Raw genomic sequence first — 21,141 nt, 5'->3', positions numbered from 1 at the left:
GCTGTTCGCGCGTGATCATCGGCGGCGGCGGCGCCAACATCTCCGCTTGCTCCCGCGTGAAGACATCGTGGAAATTCATCGTCCGCCGGGAGCGGCCGAGCCGCCAGGCGACGGCGTCGTACGCCTGCGCCGCCTCGTGCGCGGTGTCGAACGTGCCGAGGCGGATCCGCTCCTCGCCGGAGCGGATTGCCGCGTCGAACCGGCCGCTCGGCCGCGCCCGGACACCGTGGTAGCCGGAGGAGGGGCGGCGGCGCGGAGGCATCTCGCGGAGGCGGCGCGGTCGGAGGCGGAGCGGCCGGAGGTGGAGCGGCGCGGGAGGGAGAGAGGCGAGGAGAGAGAGCGACGCGTGGAGGAAGTGGCAGTTGGCCGCGTTCGCGCGTGGCGTGATATACCGCGCGCGGCAGCGCACGCGGCAAGTTTCCCGCGCGGGATAGCGCGAAAGCGCGCGGGCGGCAAAACATTTGGCGCGCGCGCCTTTTTCCCGCATCTGTTGGAGCAGCGTGGCAACACCCACGCGCGGCAAACCGGCGATTTTTTTGCCGCGCAGGGCTTTTAGCACGTCTGTTGGAGATGGTCTAAGAGCATCCCCACTCGTTGGCGCTCCCCACGCCCAAATCCGGATGAAACAACCGCCGGATTGGACGAAATTAAGTCGTGGGGAGTACCCTATTTCCAGTCGTCCACCCGGAGTTCGGCGGATAGAGTTTAAATTCAAACAAATCGCCGTTTCGCGCTACAAGTACGGCCAGTTGATCGGCAAAAGGAGCAAAAGGATCAGCCACAGATCGGCGATCGGAGGGAAATTACACGGAGACAGGCTCGTCGGCAGTCCCGGCCGGCACGGCGGTGTCCGACGGACCGGTTCCCTCACACGCCGTGGCCGGAGCGGCTGCGGCGGGCGACGAGGAAGCAGCGGGCGGTGGACGTCGAAGCGGCCGCGAGCCGACGAGGTAGATGGTGAGGTAGAAAAGGTAGGAGCCGGCGGGGACGACGAAGGACTGGCCGGAGTGGCTCGGAGGATGTCGCTGCGGTGGCCCTGGTACCAATTCCTCGTCTCCTCGTCCATCAGTTCCATGTCGCCGCCGCCCATGAGGAACGCCAAGTCTGTGTTCCTCTTCTTCGCCGCCGCCGTCGTCTTCAGCAGGGCGATCCGGACGCCTTGATTGGCGAGCATCTCCCGCCACCTGCCGTCGAACTTGTCGTTCCTCCCGTCGGCGTGCGACCTCAAGTCGGCCCGAGCACTTGTCGATCGACGCCCGCATCCTGTCGGCGGGATTGTCCGTTCGTTTGAGCTCTTTCAGCTTCTTCTGGCCGAGTTCGGGCGCCCTTCCGCCGCGCAAGCCGCCGGAGCGTCGGGGTTGTACTTGCTCGGTCTTGCTCTTCGAGAGGGTCGTGCGAGTTTCCTTCCACTTCTCGCAATTCTCGAGGCGGGCGTAGACGTTGAGGAACTTGAACCGCAGGCCGGTGTCGTCCGTGTACATGTCCAAAGCTCGGCGCAGCTGGGGAAAAAAGAGCACGGCGATACGGGTCGGGTAACGACGATGTACCTCGGTGATGCGGGGTCGGCGGAGCATACCTTTTGCTCCAAGTCCTGGCCGCCGATCGGCCGTTTGTCGACCTCCTCCCGTATGCCGTGCCATTTGCCGCACGCCGTCCGCATGATCCCCCAATGGGTGGCCATTGCCTTCTCTCCCCGGTACACGTTCATGTTCGTCTTGTTGAAGTAGGGATCGACGAGTTTGCGTTCCTCGTACGCCCGCTTCACTCGAAGCCGCATGTGTCGAACGACTGATTGGCCCCGATTATGCCGTTCGTGGACACGGTCATCCAAGCTTCGGCGAGGCACTCCTCTTCCTTCGGCGTCCATTTGATACGAGGTTCGGCAGGCGGCGAGTCCTTCTTCCTCTTCTTCTTCCCCTTCGACAGGTTGGCGGCGGCTTGAGTTGGCTCTTCTTCTTCCTCGTCATCTTCTTCGACGGCTTGGCTTCCGTCGGCAACATCCTCCCGATGCCCGTTGCGCGCCGCCACGGCCTGCCGTCGCCCTCGTCTCCTCTTGCGTGAAGAACCCCGGGCACGCAGCGGCGGCGGCCATGAAGAACCCCGGGCTCGCAGCGGCGGCCATGGAGCCGGAGGTGATCATCTCGTGGATCTCCTCTTCGTTCGGCGCCGCCATCGCCGCTGTGGCGGCCCTCGTCGCATGGCCGGCGAGGTGTCCTCGAACACGCCGCCGCCGACGTCAAGCTCGGGCGGCGACGTCGTGGACCTGGACGGTTGGACGTAGGCGCCCTCTTGGAACACGCCAGTAGGCGACGGCGAGTACAGCGAAGGGCAGAAGGACGACGGGGAACTGGTTGCGTCGGCCATTGGCCGGGGAACACGCTGCCGCCGCTCAGGGCCATGCTGATCATCCTCGCTTGTTCGTCCTGGGCCACCGCCGCCCTCTTGACGGCGGCTTTTTTCACCCTCTCCGCCCTGGCGCTTGTTTCCACCTCGCGCCGTTTCTCGTCCGCCGCCCACTCGGCGTTCGACATGCCCGGCGGTTTCGTCTTCTTCGCCCGCATCTTCCTCGCCGGCGCCTTCGGCGGCATTGTGGTGGACGAGAAGACGAGTAGGAGAGTGGTGGTGGACGAGAAGACGCCGCCGCCGGGAACTGGAGCTGGAAGACGAGGAGATTGGGGAATTTCGGCGGGAAAATTGGAGGGAATGGGGATATGCAAGCAAATTGGAGGGAAAATCGACAGGATTTAGTTTTCCAGTCGCCGACTACGCGGGTCCACACGACGTTTCGCGCCAAAATCTTTCGTCCGGAGTCCCCGAGCGCGCCCCGGGGGACCGGGGATGGCGTGGGCTCGCCGGATGGATGAAGGGCCAAATCCGGACGAAAACGAGAAACCGGGGGCGCGACTGGGCCGAATTTCGCCGTCCGGATCGCCGGGGGCCTGTTCGGGGGACGAGTGGAGATGCTCTAACATTCTTCGCGTTGGACGAGCCGTTACCGGGCCTCACCGCCTGTAAATAGGGCGGCAGGGAGCAGGGGCGCCTCCCCTCCCCTATTCTTCCGATTTTCGTTTCTTTCTTTCCCCCCTCCGCTTTCTTGCTCCGCGCTGGGTTTCTCTAGGGTTTCTCCAGCAGCCGCCAGCCAGGAGATACAGATCGAGAGCCGCCGGCCAAGTTCCGAGTGGCGCGCAACGACGAGTTCGGGCCTGCGTCGGCGAGTTCGTTCGTCTTATCTAGGTACGAGATGGCTCTCGCTTGGGGATTCACGGGCTAGGAGTTGATCGTAAGGATGCTTTTCAGAGCGCCAGACTCCAGTCCCAGTTTCTTCGTTGCAAGATCTCCTTTTCTCCTATTTTATTTGCTATTCCCCAAGATCTATGCTCCGTCTGCGTGTATCTGTTATTTCTGGATGTGCCTGCTATCTGTTGTTGGTTTGATTATGCCCTGTTTTGGTGTGGCTCGTTGCATGCTAGCTACAGATCTGTTAGTCGAATTGGTTGTGTTTGGGATTTGTTACTTACGATGGGTGAAGGTTCATTTCCAATGGGTAATCGTCCTGGTTCCAGCAAGTGGTGTTGAGCAGCATCTAAGTCGTTGTGGCGGTAGAACTAAGATTTACTTTGTGAAGATTGGAATAGAAAGGAGAGAAAAAGACGGGTTTTGTGGCGGTAGAACCAACTGACCTAAGACTTACTTTGTGAAGATTGGAATAGAAAGGAGAGAAAAAGATGGGTTTTTGGCTGAGTTACACAGATTGGGATGTTCAAGCTTCTCCACGTTCTTGCTATGGAATGCCTTGATGTTAATAATATATGCGTCTTTCCGTTGCTGCCATGAGTAGGCATTTGTGCCCTATGGGATGTTGTGCAGCCATACTTTGTTGAGTAGATATGTTGTGTCATTTGCATGCTCAACTTCTAAAGGAAAATGCTCATGGCCCTACTTGGAATTTTGGGCTCATCTGTGTAGCCAACGTAGCACCCTAAAAACCATATATTACTTGGAATTTCTGTATTTATTTAATATATAATGATCTATATATGTATGTCACACCATGTACCACTTAGCTCCACCCATGGCTACATTGTATCATCAAACATAGCTATTGAGACAATAGTACACAAATATTGCAATTGAGCATTAAGACATGTTAAATCTTCTCTAATTTTGAGGTTGACACTGTACTTGGGAGTTGTTTTCCTTGATGTGCTGCTGGTGTTCGCACATGTGTTCATATATCGATGAATCTCACTGATTGCCAAGTAGGCATGGCTCTTTTGATTCATTGGATTTGCATAGGAATAGTGTAGGATTTAGATCCTATAGGAATTTTTCCTACTAGTTGTTTGATTCATAGGAACATATCCCATAGGAACTAATCCAATAGGCTTGTAGTGCAAATCCAATGGGAAAAAACATTAGATCATACCTCATGGAAAATTCCTTTGGTACAATCAAAGGGAACTTCTCTTCCCATAGGATTCAACTATGCATGACATCCTCAATCCTATGCTTTTCCTATCCTATGAATCAAAGGAGCCCTAAAGTTGTACACAATAACACTCTAACCACTTCAGGGTTGGCGGTTCTCCTGCTAGCTTCCTAGAATCCTGGATGACCCAACAAACCAACAATCTTCTCCTGCTAGCTCTCTAGAATCCTGGATGACCCGACAAACCAACAACCTTTTCTAGTACACTTTGTGCTCACTCATTGCACAACTCGGGGAACTTTTAGGCACATCAACAATCCCCAAATTGCTTTTGGCCAAGCATGCTAATTTTGTCGGAGGTCACCATCCCAAAATGCTCGCGTGCAAGCATGCAACCCAATGGTTCTTTGGAGTGGATTTTTTCGAAAAAGAAGATGCACCTTGTTGGTATGATGTCAAATTGAACACTCTAGCCACTCCGGGGCTAGCGGTTGTTACTCCTGACATATCTCTAGAAGAATGGTCCAACAAACCAACATAAGTCTTTTGTAGCGCATAGTGCACTCTAGGAAACTAAACGGGAGGTCCCCCATCTCGTCTAAGCATATTGGTGATGAGCTTCTAGAGAAAAAAGATGTACCTTGTTGGTATGAGTATTCAGTCAATCTTTTTAAACCTTGGGCTAGGGTGTCACAAATTGTAGATGGTTGCACCATTCTGAGTGCTAGAGCCTATGCCCATGACAAATAGGTGGCTGTTGGTTGGGTGAGGCGGTTACTAGACCTCACCTATTTGGGTTTGGAGAAAGAAAAAAAAATATTTATTAGTACTAATATTTTTCATCTATGTTTTTGCCTAATTGTGATTCACTATTAGTTAAAAAACAATTGCATGCATGTTAGCTAGTTGTTACTTGCGTCTTATTTATTTTTAATACTGTTGAACGTGTGCTATACTCGAACAATTATTTGATCAAGCATGAGTGTAGATTTATTTTTGATGTATGAGCCAATGGTGCGATGATATGTATAATTTGGAGAACTATAATCCACTTTTAGGAGTATTTTTTAATGTTTTCTAAAAACGTGGTTCACTTTTAGTTTCTACATGAAGTTTATGTAGTTTTAACAAAAAAAGTTAGTAATATATAATATTTCAAGATTGCAACATTTGTATATGATCAATTATAATGACATTTGATAGAGCTCAAAGATGAGTCTTAATGACATGACCCAAAAAGCACCATCTATACATGACCAATTATAATGGCGTTTGATAGAGCTCAAAGATGTGTCTCAATGACATGACCTAAAAAATTATCTTGTAGTTTTGGAATGTATTATAGGCCCCCGCCTATATTATCTGTAGCTTAAGACAACCATCAATGAGCTTGGGGTGGACTATTAGAAAAGTATCTTTCTTTTTTACTAAGTTAACACAACCAAATTCATCTAATTAATTGCTTGCCCAATTTTTCTTTAATTTGATTTGATACATTCCTTGTTTGAGAAGCAGCGACGAGTCTTGCTAGTTCTAGATTCTTTATAGATTTCAATTGATTGCAATGCTTGTTCATTAATTTGAACACACGAGCATTGGACTTGCTACTTATGTATTGAATACAGTTGCTCATAATGGATTGCGGACGATGGTAATTTTTTTGGTCAGCTGATCTAGACAACTAATAATCTAGGTTTATGTCATCTAATATTATCGCCAAAAAATTGTATTATCTATTGTACCCTATTATCAAAATGCCTTTGCTCCTACCTTCTATCAAATATTTAACTCTTTCTAGTCCATCCGTCCAAAAATGTATGGCGCTCGAGGATTAGTTAAAAGTCAAATCTTACTAATTTTGACCAAATATTTAGGAAAAAAACATGTGCATCTACAATATTAAATGAACATATTAAGAAAATATAGTTTATGGTGAATTTGTCGATATTGATTCAATAATGTAATTTCTCATATTTGTGTATAAACTTGGTCAAACTTAGAAAACATTGACTTTTGATTAATCCTTGGGTGCCTTACATTTTGGGATGGAGGAAGTATCATCTTTCTCAAAAATACGGTCTTTCGTTAACCATCTTGAGGGTGAACGAATGAGTTGTCCATCCTTTAGGGGTTTATATCGGGAAGGGGTCCTTGACAAATTGCCAAGGCTGCCATTTATGGTTGTAGGTAGGATGGGTACAATTAATGGTTAAACTTGGTCCACTAGCCAATGAAGAATGTGGATGAGAGCCTTAGCCAATGGCTAACTAGTCCAAGTAGCCCTTCATGCGTTCATGTTTGACTTTGTATTTCTATTTGTCTTTTTTCTTGATCTTTGACTTTTTGATCATGACATGACTGGGGGTCCTTGTTGACCAGTTCTTTCTTTGACTTTTCTTAACTTTTGTCCATGTAGGCACCTAGTAGGTTTGGGGGGGGGGGGTCCCTTCAACTTGTGAGCTGTAGTTACGAGACTTGTATGGTGGGTGTAGGAAATTCTTGATCTAGAAAAATCCTCGTCTTGATTTTTGAGGAACCTTCATCTTGGGCCGGATGGCGAGCCCTTCCCATTGACACTCTCCTTTATTTTTGAGGAGAGGGGGATTCTTTGGCGGCCGCATGGTGGCCAAGATGTTGGCCTTACATTTTCTGCTGAGAAACACACGAAATTTGAGGGCCATTCTACAGTCGTATGGTCACTCATGGACCGATTGATGAAAATCTGGGCTAATCGAGGTCCAATTGGTAATTTCCTGATCGCTTCAGTATCTTTTGATGAAATTGCGTGGCAATCAAGGGCAATTTGATAATTTCCTGGCCACTTGGTGAACCAATGATAAAAAATTAGGGCAACGTGGGCCATTGATAATTATTCGATCGCTTTGGGACCTAATGATGAAAATACTGGCCAATCAGGGTCCATTCAGTAATTATCTGGTCATTTGGGAACCTAAGTGTGAAAAATAGAGCAACTTGTGGCCTATTTCATGATTATAAGTCGAAATTTAGACGGCCTCCTTGCGATTTCTTGGAATGCTAGGGAAAGATTATAAAGGGGAAAAATTACAAATTCCCCGAAATATTAGGAACTGTTATGGAAAACCACAGAACTTGGAGCCCTTTTGGTGATTTCAGACAAAGCCTGCAAAAGACGAAAGAAAACTGAGTCCTAGCTATGTTTTGGGCTAAAACATCGCCAAAAGCATCTGAACCATGGTCAGGCAAAGGGAAACGCCCTGTGGGCCTTGTTGAACCTGCGGGCACTTGGCCAAGATGCAGCCTAGTACGGGGAAAGGAATGTGCGGTGCAGATTGTGCCGCAAAATCCCATCCGGCGGCGGCTTCTGAGCTGTTCCTTTCGAGGGGAAAGGCGGTGTAGGCCTTGGTGGCTCCGCTTATTGCACGAATGTTGAATTGCTAGCCTTGTCTATAAAACATGGCAAAAATCTTTGGCGTAGCTCGTGGCCTTCCTCGTCATCTCCCTCGTAGCGCCAAAGTCTGTGATGGCGGTGTGCCAAATAGCATGTTTTGCTTGGCGTAGCTCGTGGCCCTCCTCATCGTCTCCTTCGTAGTGCCAAAGTTTGTGATGGCGGTGTGCCAAATAGCATGTTTTGCAAAGTTTACGGCGTTGTTGCGTCTCAGTTGTAGCCTGTGACCCCATGTTAGAGTTATGTCAGACTGTGGCATGGGCCTTTCTCGCCTATGCTGTTGCTTAGGTCTTCTGCCCAAGTTGTTGCAAGGGGCTTTTTTTTGCCTAAGCTATCGTAAAGTGTTTTCTTGCCTAAGTTATTGATAGGCATGTTTTACCTGAAGTGTCACAAAGGGCTTTTTTTCCCTGAGCTGTCGCGAAGGATGTGCTAGTCTGCCGAAGCTCTTGCTAAGGGATTTTTGTTGCGGGGGAGTGTGGCTCCAATGATTGACTTATGCAAGTTTGCCATTGAGCCATGTATTTTCCATCTAACATCGTCGTGTCATAGTGGGAGAAGTAGTTACTTGATGCCTTCGATGAGAGCCTCAAGCATTGAACCCCAATTAGGACTTGAACGGTGTTGAGGGCTGATGTCGTTGGAGTTGATGAGATTCTTGAGGGTAACTCTAATGTCTTTGATTTGGAGAGGTGGTTTTGGCTCTCGCAGCATGTCGAGGCTTGGCGTAGTCGTGGTGTTGACCCGCACCGGCGGGAACCACTTCTTCGAGCACCTAGGCGAGTTGGGCGATACGTAGGTTATTTATGGCGGCGCCCTCGACGCCTCCTCTGACATTGCCGACCTCAGCCTTCATGAGCATCGGAGGTACCAAACTTTTGGCGTAGCTCGTGGGCCTCCTCGTCGTCTCCCTCGTAGCGCCAAAGTCTCTCATGGCGGTGTGCCAAATAGCATGTTTTGCAAAGTTGAATGGCGGTGTGCCAAATAGCGCCAAAGTTGAATGTCGGAGCAGGAGAAGCAGGTACTTGATGTCTTCGATGAGAGCCTCAAGCATTGAATGGCCACCCCAAATAGGATTTGAACAGCGTCGAGGCTGATGTCGCCGGAGTTGATGAGATTCTTGAGGTAACTCTAATGTCTTCGATTTGGAGAGGTGGTTTCAGGTCTCGCGGCATGTCGAGGCTCGGCGTAGTCTTGGTGTTGATCCGCACCGGCAGGAACCACTTCTTCGAGCACCTAGGCGAGTTGGGCGATACGTAGGTTATTTGTAGCGGCGCCCTCGACGCCTCGTCTGACATTGCCGACCTCAGCCCAGTCGTCTTCATGAGCATCGGAGGTACCAATCTTCTTTCTTGCTCGAGTGAGAATTGCTTTGCGAGGCATTGGCCTTGTTGGGAACGACTTGCTTCGGAGGCGGAGCTCTTACCTTGGTGTCGGTGAATAGTTTCGATGTCACGACGTCGTTCCCACAGACGGAGCCACTATTCTTGAAATCAATGCCATATGGCCAGGGGGTGTCTTGAGTGACGTGGTTCAATAGCGAGTGTTTAGAATGGTGTACGCGAGAGTTGAAAATTTATGTTTTTGTAGTATTTTAGGCCGCCTTGTTGGAACGCGGCTTAATCCTATATTAGGAAAGCATCGAGGGTGTTGAGCATGGAGCTATGCCATCACAGTCTTCTTGGGGCAAAGTCAAGCTATCAAATGATGTCGGTCCAAGTCGCCGAGGACTATTTGGAGCTTTAGGCCTTTCCCTTCTTGTATCGAATGTGAAGTGAACGAATGAGCCCTCCACCCCTTCGGGTTTTGTATAGGGGAGTGATCTTTGACAAATGACCGAAGCTACCCTTCATTGTGGTAGGTAGGATGGGTGCAATGGTAAAACTAGGTTTACTAGCCCATGAGGGATGTGGATGAGAGCCTTAGGCCATGGGGTGCAATGGTAAAACTAGTCCAACTAGGCACCTATTGGGCTTCTAGCTTCATGGTTTCATCGACTCTTTCTTGTATTTCTTGTCTTGTCTTTTTTACTTGTTGACCATTCCAGGATCGAGGGACCTTGTTGTCCTGTTCTTGGCTTGACTTTGCTTGACTTCTGTCCATGTAGGCGTCTAGTAGGATTGGGGTCCCTTCAGTTACACGATACACGTTTCTACAACATAGCCTATATTGAGGCTTATAATATATTTTTATTATTAATATGCCCTATATATTGTAGAAGTGCTCCATCCACAACCAACTTAGTCAGAACATTTGTACCATGCATTTATTTATTAGCAGATATTGGGTCTTGTAACATTTTGTTGTGCTTTTGGCACAAGCGCCGTAGTAGTAAGCACACGTTTATTTGTAGCCTAAGGTTGTTATGCCCAAACGCTTGGTGTGTTATCATTTCTTAGGCATTTGATTTTCCCATAGATTTGGCTTATGTTATATTGTTTGCCATTTGGTTCACATTTTTACTCTATTTCTAAATCAAAGGTAGGGGAATATTAGTCATTAGTTGCCATTGATATGGCTTATCAAACTTCGTTAGCCCTATGGTTTACTCATCTTGCCAACTTTTGTTGATCTAATCTCTTTGCCATACGTTGCTTAAATCTGCTATCTTGTGCCATAACCTGCGTTGTTTGTTTAGACATGACAACCTGCCAGTGGTGCCGGTTAGCAGCAAACGAAACATGCCTTGAGGTTTGCACCATTTGAAGTTATAACACCTGTGGTAGAAGTTTAGTGAGCAAGTTTGCCGTGTTCCTTGAAAAATTACAACTATCAATCAATTATTCGTTCTCTTCCCTTTGAGTGATTAGGTCCTGGTGTTTCCTCTGTAGATATTGTTTGGATGCAATTATATCCCTAGGCGTTCACACTTTTCTACCCATAAAAAAATCATTGAGTCTAGTCCCTAGATTATCAGAGGAAGATGGGATCCAAGCGATTTGAAAAGAAGAAACCAGGTAGACTCTGGACAATGAGCGCGAATCAAGCAAGGAAAACTGTACAGAATTTCAGGGCACAAGGGACATATAACAACTCTAACAAAAGAGGTGGCGTTGCTGCCGCAATGCAGAAAAAGTGGCGAACTCCTTTAGAGGCGCCTAGCTGCACTAGGGTAGTCCGATGGCCAAATGATGTGGCACGATCGTCCTCAAGGTTGAACAATAGTAAGGTTTCTCTTCAAAGTGATGTCAAGAATGCTAGGCCCTCTACCTCGAGGCCCAACAATGGCCTAGGTTCTCGACAAAAGTATACCAAGAATCCAATGCCCTCTTCCTCGAGACCGAACAGCGTTGTGGTTTCTTCAGAAAAGAATAGGATTTTTTTCTCTAGGTCGATCAATGCGTCGGTCTCTTGGGAGAAGAATGCCAAGAAGCCTGTGCCCTCTTCTTCAAGCCCAAACAATGGTGGAACCTCCCTGTCGAAACATATTCAGATGTCTAGGCCATCTCCCTCAAGGCCAAACAATGACATGATTTCTTCGCCGAAGGATATTGAGAAGTCTCTGCCCTTATCCTCATGTCCAAATGGTGGCTCGGTACCTTCTCCGAAGAATATTGAGCGGTTTATGTCCGCGGAGTCTAGGCCCTCTCGCCTTCGGCGTGGATTTTCCTCAAGAAAGCCTACCTTCATAGGGTCAAACGGTAACTCAAATTCCACTTTTAGCATTTCAAACAAACCGCCGTCCTCACTAGTGCATGGCCATTCAAGCAATGTTGAAATGGGCACTCAAGTTCGTCTCCAACCCCAAACAACCAAGGCAGCTTGCATGGGCAACATGGAGCAGAATGCAGAATCAATGAATGTGCATGTTCAACTTGATAGTAGAAAACAGAACACTGCACTTGTGAGTGATGGAAAAGCCAATGATGGTAAGTATAAAAGTAAGATGACAGAACCATTGTTGGAAGAGAAGCTTGGTGCACATGTGGATGATGATAGGCCAAAGAAGAGAATGAGGGATGGTACTGATCAAAAGCTTGTGGGGGCTCAAAGTGGTACTGCTGTGATAACAGAAACAGCTGTCATCAAGGATTGTCCTACCGAAGTTTCTCATCATTTCGTTTCAGAATCTTTCAAGCTGCAGCAGTATAGCTCCCTTCCCATCGATGAATCTGTTTGGAGGTAGAACATATGCTTTCTTGTTCTGTTTTGAAGTGTCATACGTACTCTCCATATATGCTAATATTTGTGGTTGCTTATTCAACAGTGGAATCATTAAGACTCAGAGCAAAGAATGTGTTTCATTGGCTGCACACTTGTCAACCAAATACTGTGACATGGTGTCGAAATTATCAAGATCACTGCCGCCAATGCTTGAAGTAACAAAGCTTTCTAGGCTGGAGGCTTGGCCCAAGAGCTTTGAGGCATCAAGACCCACTGATGATAACATTGCCTTGTATTTCTTTCCGGCCAAAACGAGGTGTCTTGCTACCCTTTGACATTAATTTGATTTGCATCACCTCTATCATTTGCAGCATTTGGAGTCTAATCTTTACTGGTTTCTAACCCTAGGCAAGATGAAGACGGAGCAGACCCCGATGAACTAGTTAAAGAAGTTGTAGAGAATGATATGGTCTTACGAGCTGTTGTTGATGAGGCTGAGTTGTTGATATTTTCTTCTGTTTTGCTGCCTGAACAATACAAAAGTATGTATCCTTCGTTTTTTCTGGACATATATTTGCAACAAAAAATGATGCTGCACCTGATTCACAGCATCATTAGTAGTACTCAAGTGTAACCATACTGATCATCATTTAGAAATAATTCAACACCTCTTGAAGCTGTATGTAAGCTTTTGCTTACATTGTGATCTTTTGCTCATGGGTGTAGTGACTTACCACACTTTCTTTTTTGCTTGCAGCCTTCCAAGGGGAACCCTACCTGTGGGGGGTATTCAGGCCTAGAAAAGAGAAGTTTGCCACAGTGGACGAACAACACGGCATAGGCCATTGTCCACAGGAGATGGGGAAACAGCATGCTGCAGATCGTGGTGTGGGAAAGAAGGGCTACATGGTTGCAGGGTTAAATGTGTGTGCTGGACTTGAAACTCAAGAAGAAGCAGAGGGGCAAGGTATGGAGCAGGAGCAGACTCCGTCAGTGGCTCGACCCAACACAGAGATACCTGTTGAGGACATGGTTGCAGGGGTAAATGTGGGTGTTGGACTTGAAACTCCAGAAGAAGCAGAGGGGCAAGGTATGGAGCAGGAGCAGACTCCGTCAGTGGCTCGACTGAACACACCAATACCTGCTGAAGACATGATTGCAGGGTTAAACGTGGGTGTTGGACTTGAAACTCCAGAAGAGGCAGAGGGGCGAGGTAGGGAGCAGCAGAAGACTCCGTCAATGGCTCGACCCAACACACCGATACCTGATGAAGACACAACTCGGGCTACTTCAGATCCTACCATGCCATCTGCAGTGTCTGCAAACAATGTACAGGGGGCTACTTCCGTTCCTACCATGCCTGCCGCAATGTCTGCAAATGATGATGGGCAGATGCACTCAAGCTTCAGTGTCCCCACAGGAGCAATTGTTGGTTTCGTCGTCCGACAAACTCCAAGAATTGAGCACCTCATCGAGGAGATGCGACGTGAAGGCTCTGTTGTGGTTGCAATGCGAGGGGAGATGATAGGGTCAGGTCTTGGCCAAGCAACAGGAACAGGGTAGAGAGGACCCCGAGCTCATCCTGACGTGTCACCATGGTGTAGGCATGGCTGATCCGACCCTTGATATGTCCAAGTCTGGGAAATGGCAGCATGTCTGCTAGGACTTTTTTGTGTTTGCAGTTCAGCAGTGGAACTGTAGTTCGGGTCAACTTCTATGTAAACATTCTCCCATGATTGCACCTGTTCTCCAGACGCATAATGTTTCCTTTGTTATGTGTACTGTTCGCATCTCATTTGGTTGCGCTGTGTTACTTCTCTGCTTGCGAACACATTTGAGATACGTGGCGCACTTGTTTTCGTAGCAACGTAAGATTTATCAATGTGGTTTTGCACTATGCATAAGATGTCTTTCGTATTACTGGTTGTTTGACTGAGTTTGAACTGCAACTACAGCTAGCTAGTTTGCGACGGTTCCTGTCTCTTCCTTGGTGCCACTGGTTCATTTTGCATTGCATGTTTAGTTCTTCGCAATGTTCAGAAATAGAGTGATGTTCTCTGCACAGGTCTTATGCATAGTTCTTTGCAATGTTTAGAAATAGAGTGATGTTCTCTGCACAGGTCTTATGCATAGTTATTTGCAATGTTCAGAAATAGAGTGATGTTCTTTGCATATTTGTAACATGGAACCTGCATTCAGTTGCACATACATGACTGCGCCGCATACGAGTGTGGACTTTGCGTTCATCAACTTGAATTAATCTTGTGAGCAGACATTTGTGCAACACTAACGCGGATGAAGCCCTGACCCCTGAGGGGACTTGACACTCTTGGACTGGTGATGAACAATGGAATAAGAAACGGACGGCGAGGAAAGAAAGAAACGACCGTGCGTTGAACCGGATATGCAGGGTTGAAAGAATCTGATCATGTCAACACCGACCAAGCAGAATCGATCGTGTCTCGTATATTTGTGATGATAGTCCTCTCGTGTGTACTGAGTGGTGGATCGCTTGCCTTTTGCTCCTGTAAAAAAAGATGCCTAAAGAGAAGCAAAGGGACTGTTTACACGAATAATGGTTGTTGCCTAATTTTGTTTTGCAAGTCCATTTGTATAACAATTGTTTAGTTGCTCACCATGTCTATCACATGGTTTTTTCAAGTCCATTTTGATCCATTAGTTCAGTTCCCAGCAGTCGAGCTCTATCGCTCCGTGAAAATCCAAGGGCCAGGACTTGCAGAACCTGAAAACAGAGCTGGATGTCGGCATTTGAGCATCTGCAAGTGAGCACAGATCCAAGCACTGGAGAACAAAGTAGCACACGTCTGATATCTTTGTCATTTATTCACGTATATAATAAATATTTACCAGACCAAACTTTATCAAAAAGGGCATTTGGTCTAGTGGTATGATTCTCGCTTAGGGTGCGAGAGGTCCCGAGTTCAATTCTCGGAATGCCCCAAGTTTTCGTTTTTGCTTTTTTTTTTAGCCATCATAAGGAATAGACTTACAGCTAGTGGCAGGCCGACTGACTGGTCATTTTTGCAGGACACGACCAGAGTCTCTTCTTCCTTCTCCTTCTTTTGAAGACCGCTGTGATCGATGTCATAAAACGCGTATGTAGCTTCTGACCGTTTCAACGATGGACCAAATAACTTCAAGTTTTATTAATAACAGTCTAGTAGGCGTCTGAACTGAAGAAATTGTGGTGTATGCATGGGGAGATGTACCTGCCCCTCGATACATCATGCACATGGCAACATCAATAGGAATCGTTGATCTCGAGTCAATTTCACGTCGATCGGTCTAGCTTCTCTGGAGAATGTGTTTCCTCTGATCCCGTGCCTTTTTCGCTTCTTGTTCACACACACAACATGGCCGTGCAATCCCGCACGTGCCGCTAGGCTTCAGACGATGTGGGACCAGACAAACTACTGTACAATTTAGGCACGTGCACGCGTACCGGCCTGCAACTTCTTCGCTTCTTGTTTTGCTTACATGCATGTCTCTTGGATGGTTTGATCTATCTTGCATTCTGCATTTTAAAGTTTATCCGGTGCTTAGAGCATCTCCACCGGCGCGCTCTATAGCGATCCAATAGCAATTTGGGGATTCGACATGTTTTTAGGCCACACCGGCGCGCTCTATAGCGATCCATGTTTGACGTGTTTTTTGGGCAACACCGGCGCGTCTAATAAGTACACGATCAGTTTTGGAGCCCAATACAATCGCCGGCAACCCCGTGCCGAATGCTTTGGGCGGGTTGCCGTTAATGAAGCCACCGGTTCTTCACGCGCAGACGCCGCCCTAAATGAGTCGCCGCGGATCGCCACCGCCTATTTTGTGTGTCCTCTTCGCTCACCTCCGTCGCACTAGCCTCTCCACCACCGTCGCTCTCCTCACCTCCGTTGAACCCTGGTCTCTTCACAACAATGTCGCGCCAGCTGGCGACTACTTACCTACTCGATGCTAGGCTGGAACGGTCGCACGCCGCTAGCAGCGCCACAAGCCTGGACCGCATCCAGAGCCGCCATAGCCAGAGCCACCGCAGCTAGAGCTTGTGGCCCCGCCACAGCCCGACGCCAAGTCCGAGCTGCCGGACTTCAACTTCGATGACTTCGACGACTCCTAGTTTGACGAGTGGAACGAGGCGTTCATATTAGACGCAGATGCCGAGGCGGCGGAGGAGGCGACATAATGGGGCGAGGAGCAGCCGTTCCACGGCGACCCGGAGCAGGCCGCGATCTTGGCCTCCCTCAACGTGCAGCTCCTCGGAGACTGAAGGAGGAAGAGGGGGAGTATATCAACCGCGCCCACTTTGAGCATGCCGTCGAGATCTCACGCCGGGGGGCGGGCAATGAGGAGACATGTCGCTTCCTCATGCCGACCGAGCGGCAGAGGATGCTTGAGCTTAGCGGTCAGCGCTAGGCCGAGGCGCCCGCCCAAGAGCAAGTGAGGCTTGCCCAAAACGAGGAGTCTCACCAGTGGCAGGTGGCAGGTGGCGCTGATGGGGTAGTGCCGCTGACAAGCTCCAGTGTCATCGGCGGCCATGCTGCACCGCCAGATACGCAAAGCAAGGGTGGAGAGGCGGGGCGTCTAGCAGCGGCAAAGGGGAGGAACAACGACGAGGTAGGCCTGTTGCGCGCCCGAACCGACGTCGAGTAGATTAGGATTTATTTTAGTCCAGTCTAGTTCAAGTTTCATTCAAACTTCTGTAAAAAATCATAAATTTGAATGAAATTTCGCAGCTTATTTTATATTTGCTTGTTTAAAATTTATTTGGAATTATTATTGGGACCGCCGGTGTTTATAAAGTCTTCTCAAATTAAGGAGCAGGTGGTGGCGCTCCTAATAGAGCATTGCCGGCGCATCTGCCGACGCCGATATAGGGTTCCCCGGTGGAGATCTTACATCTTTCTCGCTCAAACCGGATGGTGCAAAAGGGCAGGGCCGTCAAGTAACGTCTTTATTTTAGGGAGTGGATGGAAGAAGATTTGCCTTCGTGTGCCATAATTTGGCTATGAGTTTTCCAATATGCGTGATGTTCAACTCGAAGAGCTTGTTATGGTGATGTCCGTGGAACAATTGTATCACGGGCGCTTTTCGTTTCGAAATCCAATATCAAATAGGTTTCCAATTACTTACTAAGCATGCATGGAATTGGCGAGTCAGCTAAACAGTTTGTATGTTATATCTAGAATGCATGTCAACGTTCCTTGTCTTCATTTCCATACGGTCGAAATGTGGATAGTGCAACTCCAACCAATAATCCTAGATCTACGGACTGTTTTGGTTACAAAATCACGTACGGAGTGACGTGGAACAAATGTGTTGGTTTGGTTTGGATTCTGTGCGCGAAAATAGGATCTCTCTTTCCTGGCTGCTATGCACAAAGTGAGTCCGTAGGTGATTTTCGTAAGTGATTTCCGTAGGTGTAGCATTACTCAACTCCAAGTCATACTGCCGACTCGTACTATTCAGAACACGTGCTGGACACGCATGCATGTTCCTTATTTTCCCTGTCAAGTTGTTATTTACAGATTAGATTTGCTAAAAAGTTGTATGCTTCCGATTCCACCATGTATGCATGTGAACATACGCTCCCCCCCTCCCCTCCACTTCTCGTCGTTTCGACCAGCAACTAACGTCAATCCAAACCGATCAACCTTCAAAGCATGTTCAATTACTGAATTCAAACCCAGCTCTCGATGCTCTCGCACATCTAACCAGAAGATGAATGATGTCCTCCGAACCCAGCTGACATTGAGCCTGTACCTTGATATGCTTCGAAGCTAATATTGCCATGTTCTGCACAGGACGGAGCCAGGGATGAAGTATAAGGGGGCAATCTTGAGGGGGGCAGAACTAGCTAGAATCACACAAATAAGGAGCTGCCATGACTTGTGTTCAAAGAAAAATCATGAGCATGGGGGAGGGGGGGGGGGGGGAGCCCCCACCCCCCTCGTCCCCCCTTGCCTCTGTCCCCGGTTCTGCAGCACTCCATGCAATTCCCTTGACAAGAAATTTTTAACCTTGATTGGGCATCCTTGTCTATCACTCAGTCTATTCTTTGCGACAAATTGATGTTCCCACTCGACATAATAAGCAGATCTCCCGCAAAGGTATAAATTTTCGTCTTGTGCCAAGCAATGAAATCTTCACTCAACTGTTCACTTAATGGGATGTAAATGTAATATGTGTCCAGCATCAACCCGATGGAAATTCTCCGGCAATAAATTTACATCACATTCATTTGTATGAGGATTTATGAGTTCATCGAGGATGTACAGACCAGCAAAGAATTGATCAACGAACCAACAAAGTCCAACTAATCTACACGATGTTGCAATGTTGCGTCGCAAGCTGCAACCATGCAACTGTGCAACTGCAACACGGTAGTATCTAACTGGCTAGAGATACCTAGAGAGCAGGTAGGCGCTGACGCAGGGCGACCCGCACCAGACGCCGGAGTGCATCCTCAGCACGGCCCTGGCCGTCTCCTTCACGTCCGGGTCGCAGTCCGCCTGCAGCACGCAGCAGAGCTTCCCCACGGCGCCCACGCGCGCCATCTCCCGCACCACCTCCGGCGACGCCGCCCTGCCGCACACCGCCGCCAGCACGCGCACCGCGCACGCGTCGGCGGCCGCGGACACGCGGAGCACCCGCTTCGCCACCACGGCGATCCCCGCCGGGTGCGCCGCCACGGCCGCCCGCCCCTCCGCGCAGGCGCACAGCCGGGCCAGCAGCGCCATGACGAGCTCCGTGACGCGCCTGCTGCTGCCGCCGGGGGACGAGGGCCAGGACGCCAGCTCCAGCTCGATGGCCTCGTGCGCTGCTCCGGCCTCGGCGATCTGCACGCGGTTCTTGCCGCTGCCGCACGCGTTGAGCAGCGCGCGCAGCGCCGCCCGCGTCGCGCCGGGGGACACAGTAGTGCGGTCGCTCAGCACCGCGGTGACGGCGCGGAATAGCTCCGGACGCAGCCGCTCGAGAAGCGCAGCGTCGGCCGCCTCCGTCACCGACTCCAGCAGACGCACCGCGTGTTCTCTCGTTGCTACGTCGCCGTCGGAGAGGCTCCCGCTGTCGTGCGTGACCAGCACGTGCGTTAGGGCGTCCACGAGGGCGAGGTTGTCGACGACGAGGGGCCGTATCTCGTCGGCGGAGACGTAGAGCGCGTCGACGAGACCCAAGCACGCGTCGAGGGTGGGCATCATCGCCGCCCGCGAGCTCTTCTTGCCGCAGGACGCGAATAGACGCAGCACGCGCGTGAGCACCCCGGCGCGCAGCATGCACCGCCGCGCAAAGCCGCTCACAGAAGCCATCGCGGCCGCCTCCCGGAGCACGTCGTCCGCGGGGCAAGAATCCGGTGACATCACCTTGGCGACGATCGCGTCGAGTCCCGGATCGTCGTGCCGATCCGACGACGGCGCGCTGGCTGGTTCCACCGTGGTGGAGGCGGGTTCCCAGGAGAGGATGAGGCGGCGGAGGGTGTGGTTCGGGGTGAGGTCGGCGAGGGCGAGGGGCCGGCCGGTGACGGGGCAGGTGGCGTGGCCGTCGGCGAGCCAGCGCTCGATGGCGCGGCGGTCGTAGGAGATGCCGGTGGGCGCCGTGACCGGGTCCTGCATCGGCTGCAGCGAGATCGGGCACACGAAGTGGTGCGGCGCCGTGCCGCCACCCGACGACTCCATGTGTGTTCGCAAGCTAAGTGAATGCATTCGCCCATGGACAGGTAAACTATATAACCTCGGAAGAAAACACGAGCTAGCCAGCAGTGCATCCACACTGTCACTGTGTGATCATATCATCACTCGGTGATTGACATATGGCACGGTATAGTGCGTACGATGCGTGCAGAATGCGTGTGCAATGCAATGTGAGGAATTAAACATATGGAGAATTTTGGGGTGGTTGTGTTTGCATGCATATGGACATTGATTCTGGAATCCGGCGGAGCCGAGAAGACCGTTGTGGTCTTCGCCACCGGCGCTTGACCGTCATTTCCATTTATTTTTCTTACATGCAGTCCATCACCTGCCCTGTCCCAAGTGGTTCCGTCCCCAGTGACGGCGTGGGTGGCCATGGCGGCGAGCTTTTCGTCAACTCCGGTGGAGAAGGACTCGATGGCGTTTCCACATTTCTTTTCAGGGTCCTCTGTGTAACTTGTAATCCCACCGCTCCTTATTAATGCAGTTTTTGGGGCCTTCTAGGCCCTCCCTGTGTTCAAAAAAAAAAAACTTTAGGGTGCTACTCTTAGTTGCTACTACATCCGTAAGGAATAAGGTGTACAAATCATGTTGCATCTCATGTTGCAACTCACGAATCGCAAACCAATTTTAAGGGCTTGGGATATTTTCTTCTTAGTTATGACTTCACTTCTAATAAAATATCAGATGCAGCTAACTAGTAAATTTTAAGTGCATGAATCACGATACAAAACCCATGGGCTGGAATTTAATTGGGAGTTAAGTTAATTCTCAGCTAGATACAAAGCTGTTCGGAATGCTAAAATTAACATATATCGACGTATTCATGCAAAAGAAAATACGTGTAAATTTGTCCAAGGCACGTGGAAACACAGAAGTAGCTCTTCCTGTTTTCTAAATGGATCACAGAGTGCCGACGTCGTGTTAACATCCAAACATACCAAGTACTTGATCATCCTCATCATCAAATCGTGTTTGTAGATAATCTGAAGATTTGTTCCTTGAGGTCGTTTTCGTCAAATGCTGAAGTAAATTCTGAATAGACTTTGGAACAAACACCTTAAATGGCCGTGACCGTGACGCATGTTCCTTTTTTGACCAGCCGAGGCATATCTTTGACCAAGCATTTGGTTTGACCCGGGGCCACCGCATTTTGCTCGCTTGTTCAGCTAGCTCGGCTAGGAAACGGATGCGCCTACTATCGTGTTTGTCTGTGTTCGGCCGCATGTAACTGCTTGACTTTGACTGTGCTGGACTAGAACAACCTGATTCTAAAATAAGTTCATTCTAATACATGCAATTTGGCCATATAATCCCACACCGTTCATAAATAAGTACTACCTCGGTTTCGTTCTCGTTTTACGTGCTTTTTGTTTAACCAATAATTACTTCAAATAGATAAAAATTATTTGTATGCAATTAATATCATTAAAAAGTGTGTTTAATATGAATCTAACGATACTAATTACATTTAATATAATCAA

At 49.2% G+C, this 21,141-nt stretch overlaps 2 protein-coding genes and 1 non-coding gene across 4 annotated transcripts; 2 read left to right on the top strand and 1 right to left on the bottom strand.

The window, feature by feature from the left end:
- The first annotated feature begins 2,993 nt into the window (after nucleotides 1-2,993).
- Nucleotides 2,994-13,752, top strand: LOC124652552. Of its 2 annotated transcripts, XM_047191585.1 has the most exons (5): nucleotides 2,994-3,234; nucleotides 10,685-11,975; nucleotides 12,061-12,273; nucleotides 12,366-12,499; nucleotides 12,715-13,752. In XM_047191585.1, exons 2-5 carry the CDS (start codon nucleotides 10,777-10,779, stop codon nucleotides 13,518-13,520), a joined length of 2,352 nt encoding a protein of 783 aa, XP_047047541.1. In that variant the 5' UTR covers nucleotides 2,994-3,234; nucleotides 10,685-10,776; the 3' UTR covers nucleotides 13,521-13,752. The 2 variants fall into 2 exon arrangements, with proteins under 2 accessions (XP_047047541.1, XP_047047540.1); XM_047191584.1 differs by lacking the exon at nucleotides 2,994-3,234 and having other exon boundaries at nucleotides 8,865-11,975.
- Nucleotides 13,753-14,846: 1,094 nt separating this feature from the next.
- Nucleotides 14,847-14,918, top strand: TRNAP-AGG. Its single transcript has one exon. It is a non-coding gene; the product is annotated as a tRNA-Pro (tRNA).
- Nucleotides 14,919-18,229: 3,311 nt separating this feature from the next.
- On the bottom strand, nucleotides 18,230-19,642 carry LOC124651676 (E3 ubiquitin-protein ligase PUB23-like). Its single transcript, XM_047190724.1, has one exon. The coding sequence runs from the start codon at nucleotides 19,640-19,642 to the stop codon at nucleotides 18,368-18,370; it is 1,275 nt and encodes a 424-aa protein (XP_047046680.1). The 3' UTR covers nucleotides 18,230-18,367.
- Between the last annotated feature and the right edge of the window lie 1,499 nt (nucleotides 19,643-21,141).

The sequence above is a fragment of the Lolium rigidum genome, chromosome 5 (assembly GCF_022539505.1).
Source record: "Lolium rigidum isolate FL_2022 chromosome 5, APGP_CSIRO_Lrig_0.1, whole genome shotgun sequence".
In the NCBI taxonomy this organism is placed as follows: Eukaryota; Viridiplantae; Streptophyta; class Magnoliopsida; order Poales; family Poaceae; genus Lolium; species Lolium rigidum.
This window is presented reverse-complemented; position numbering and strand designations above follow the sequence as displayed.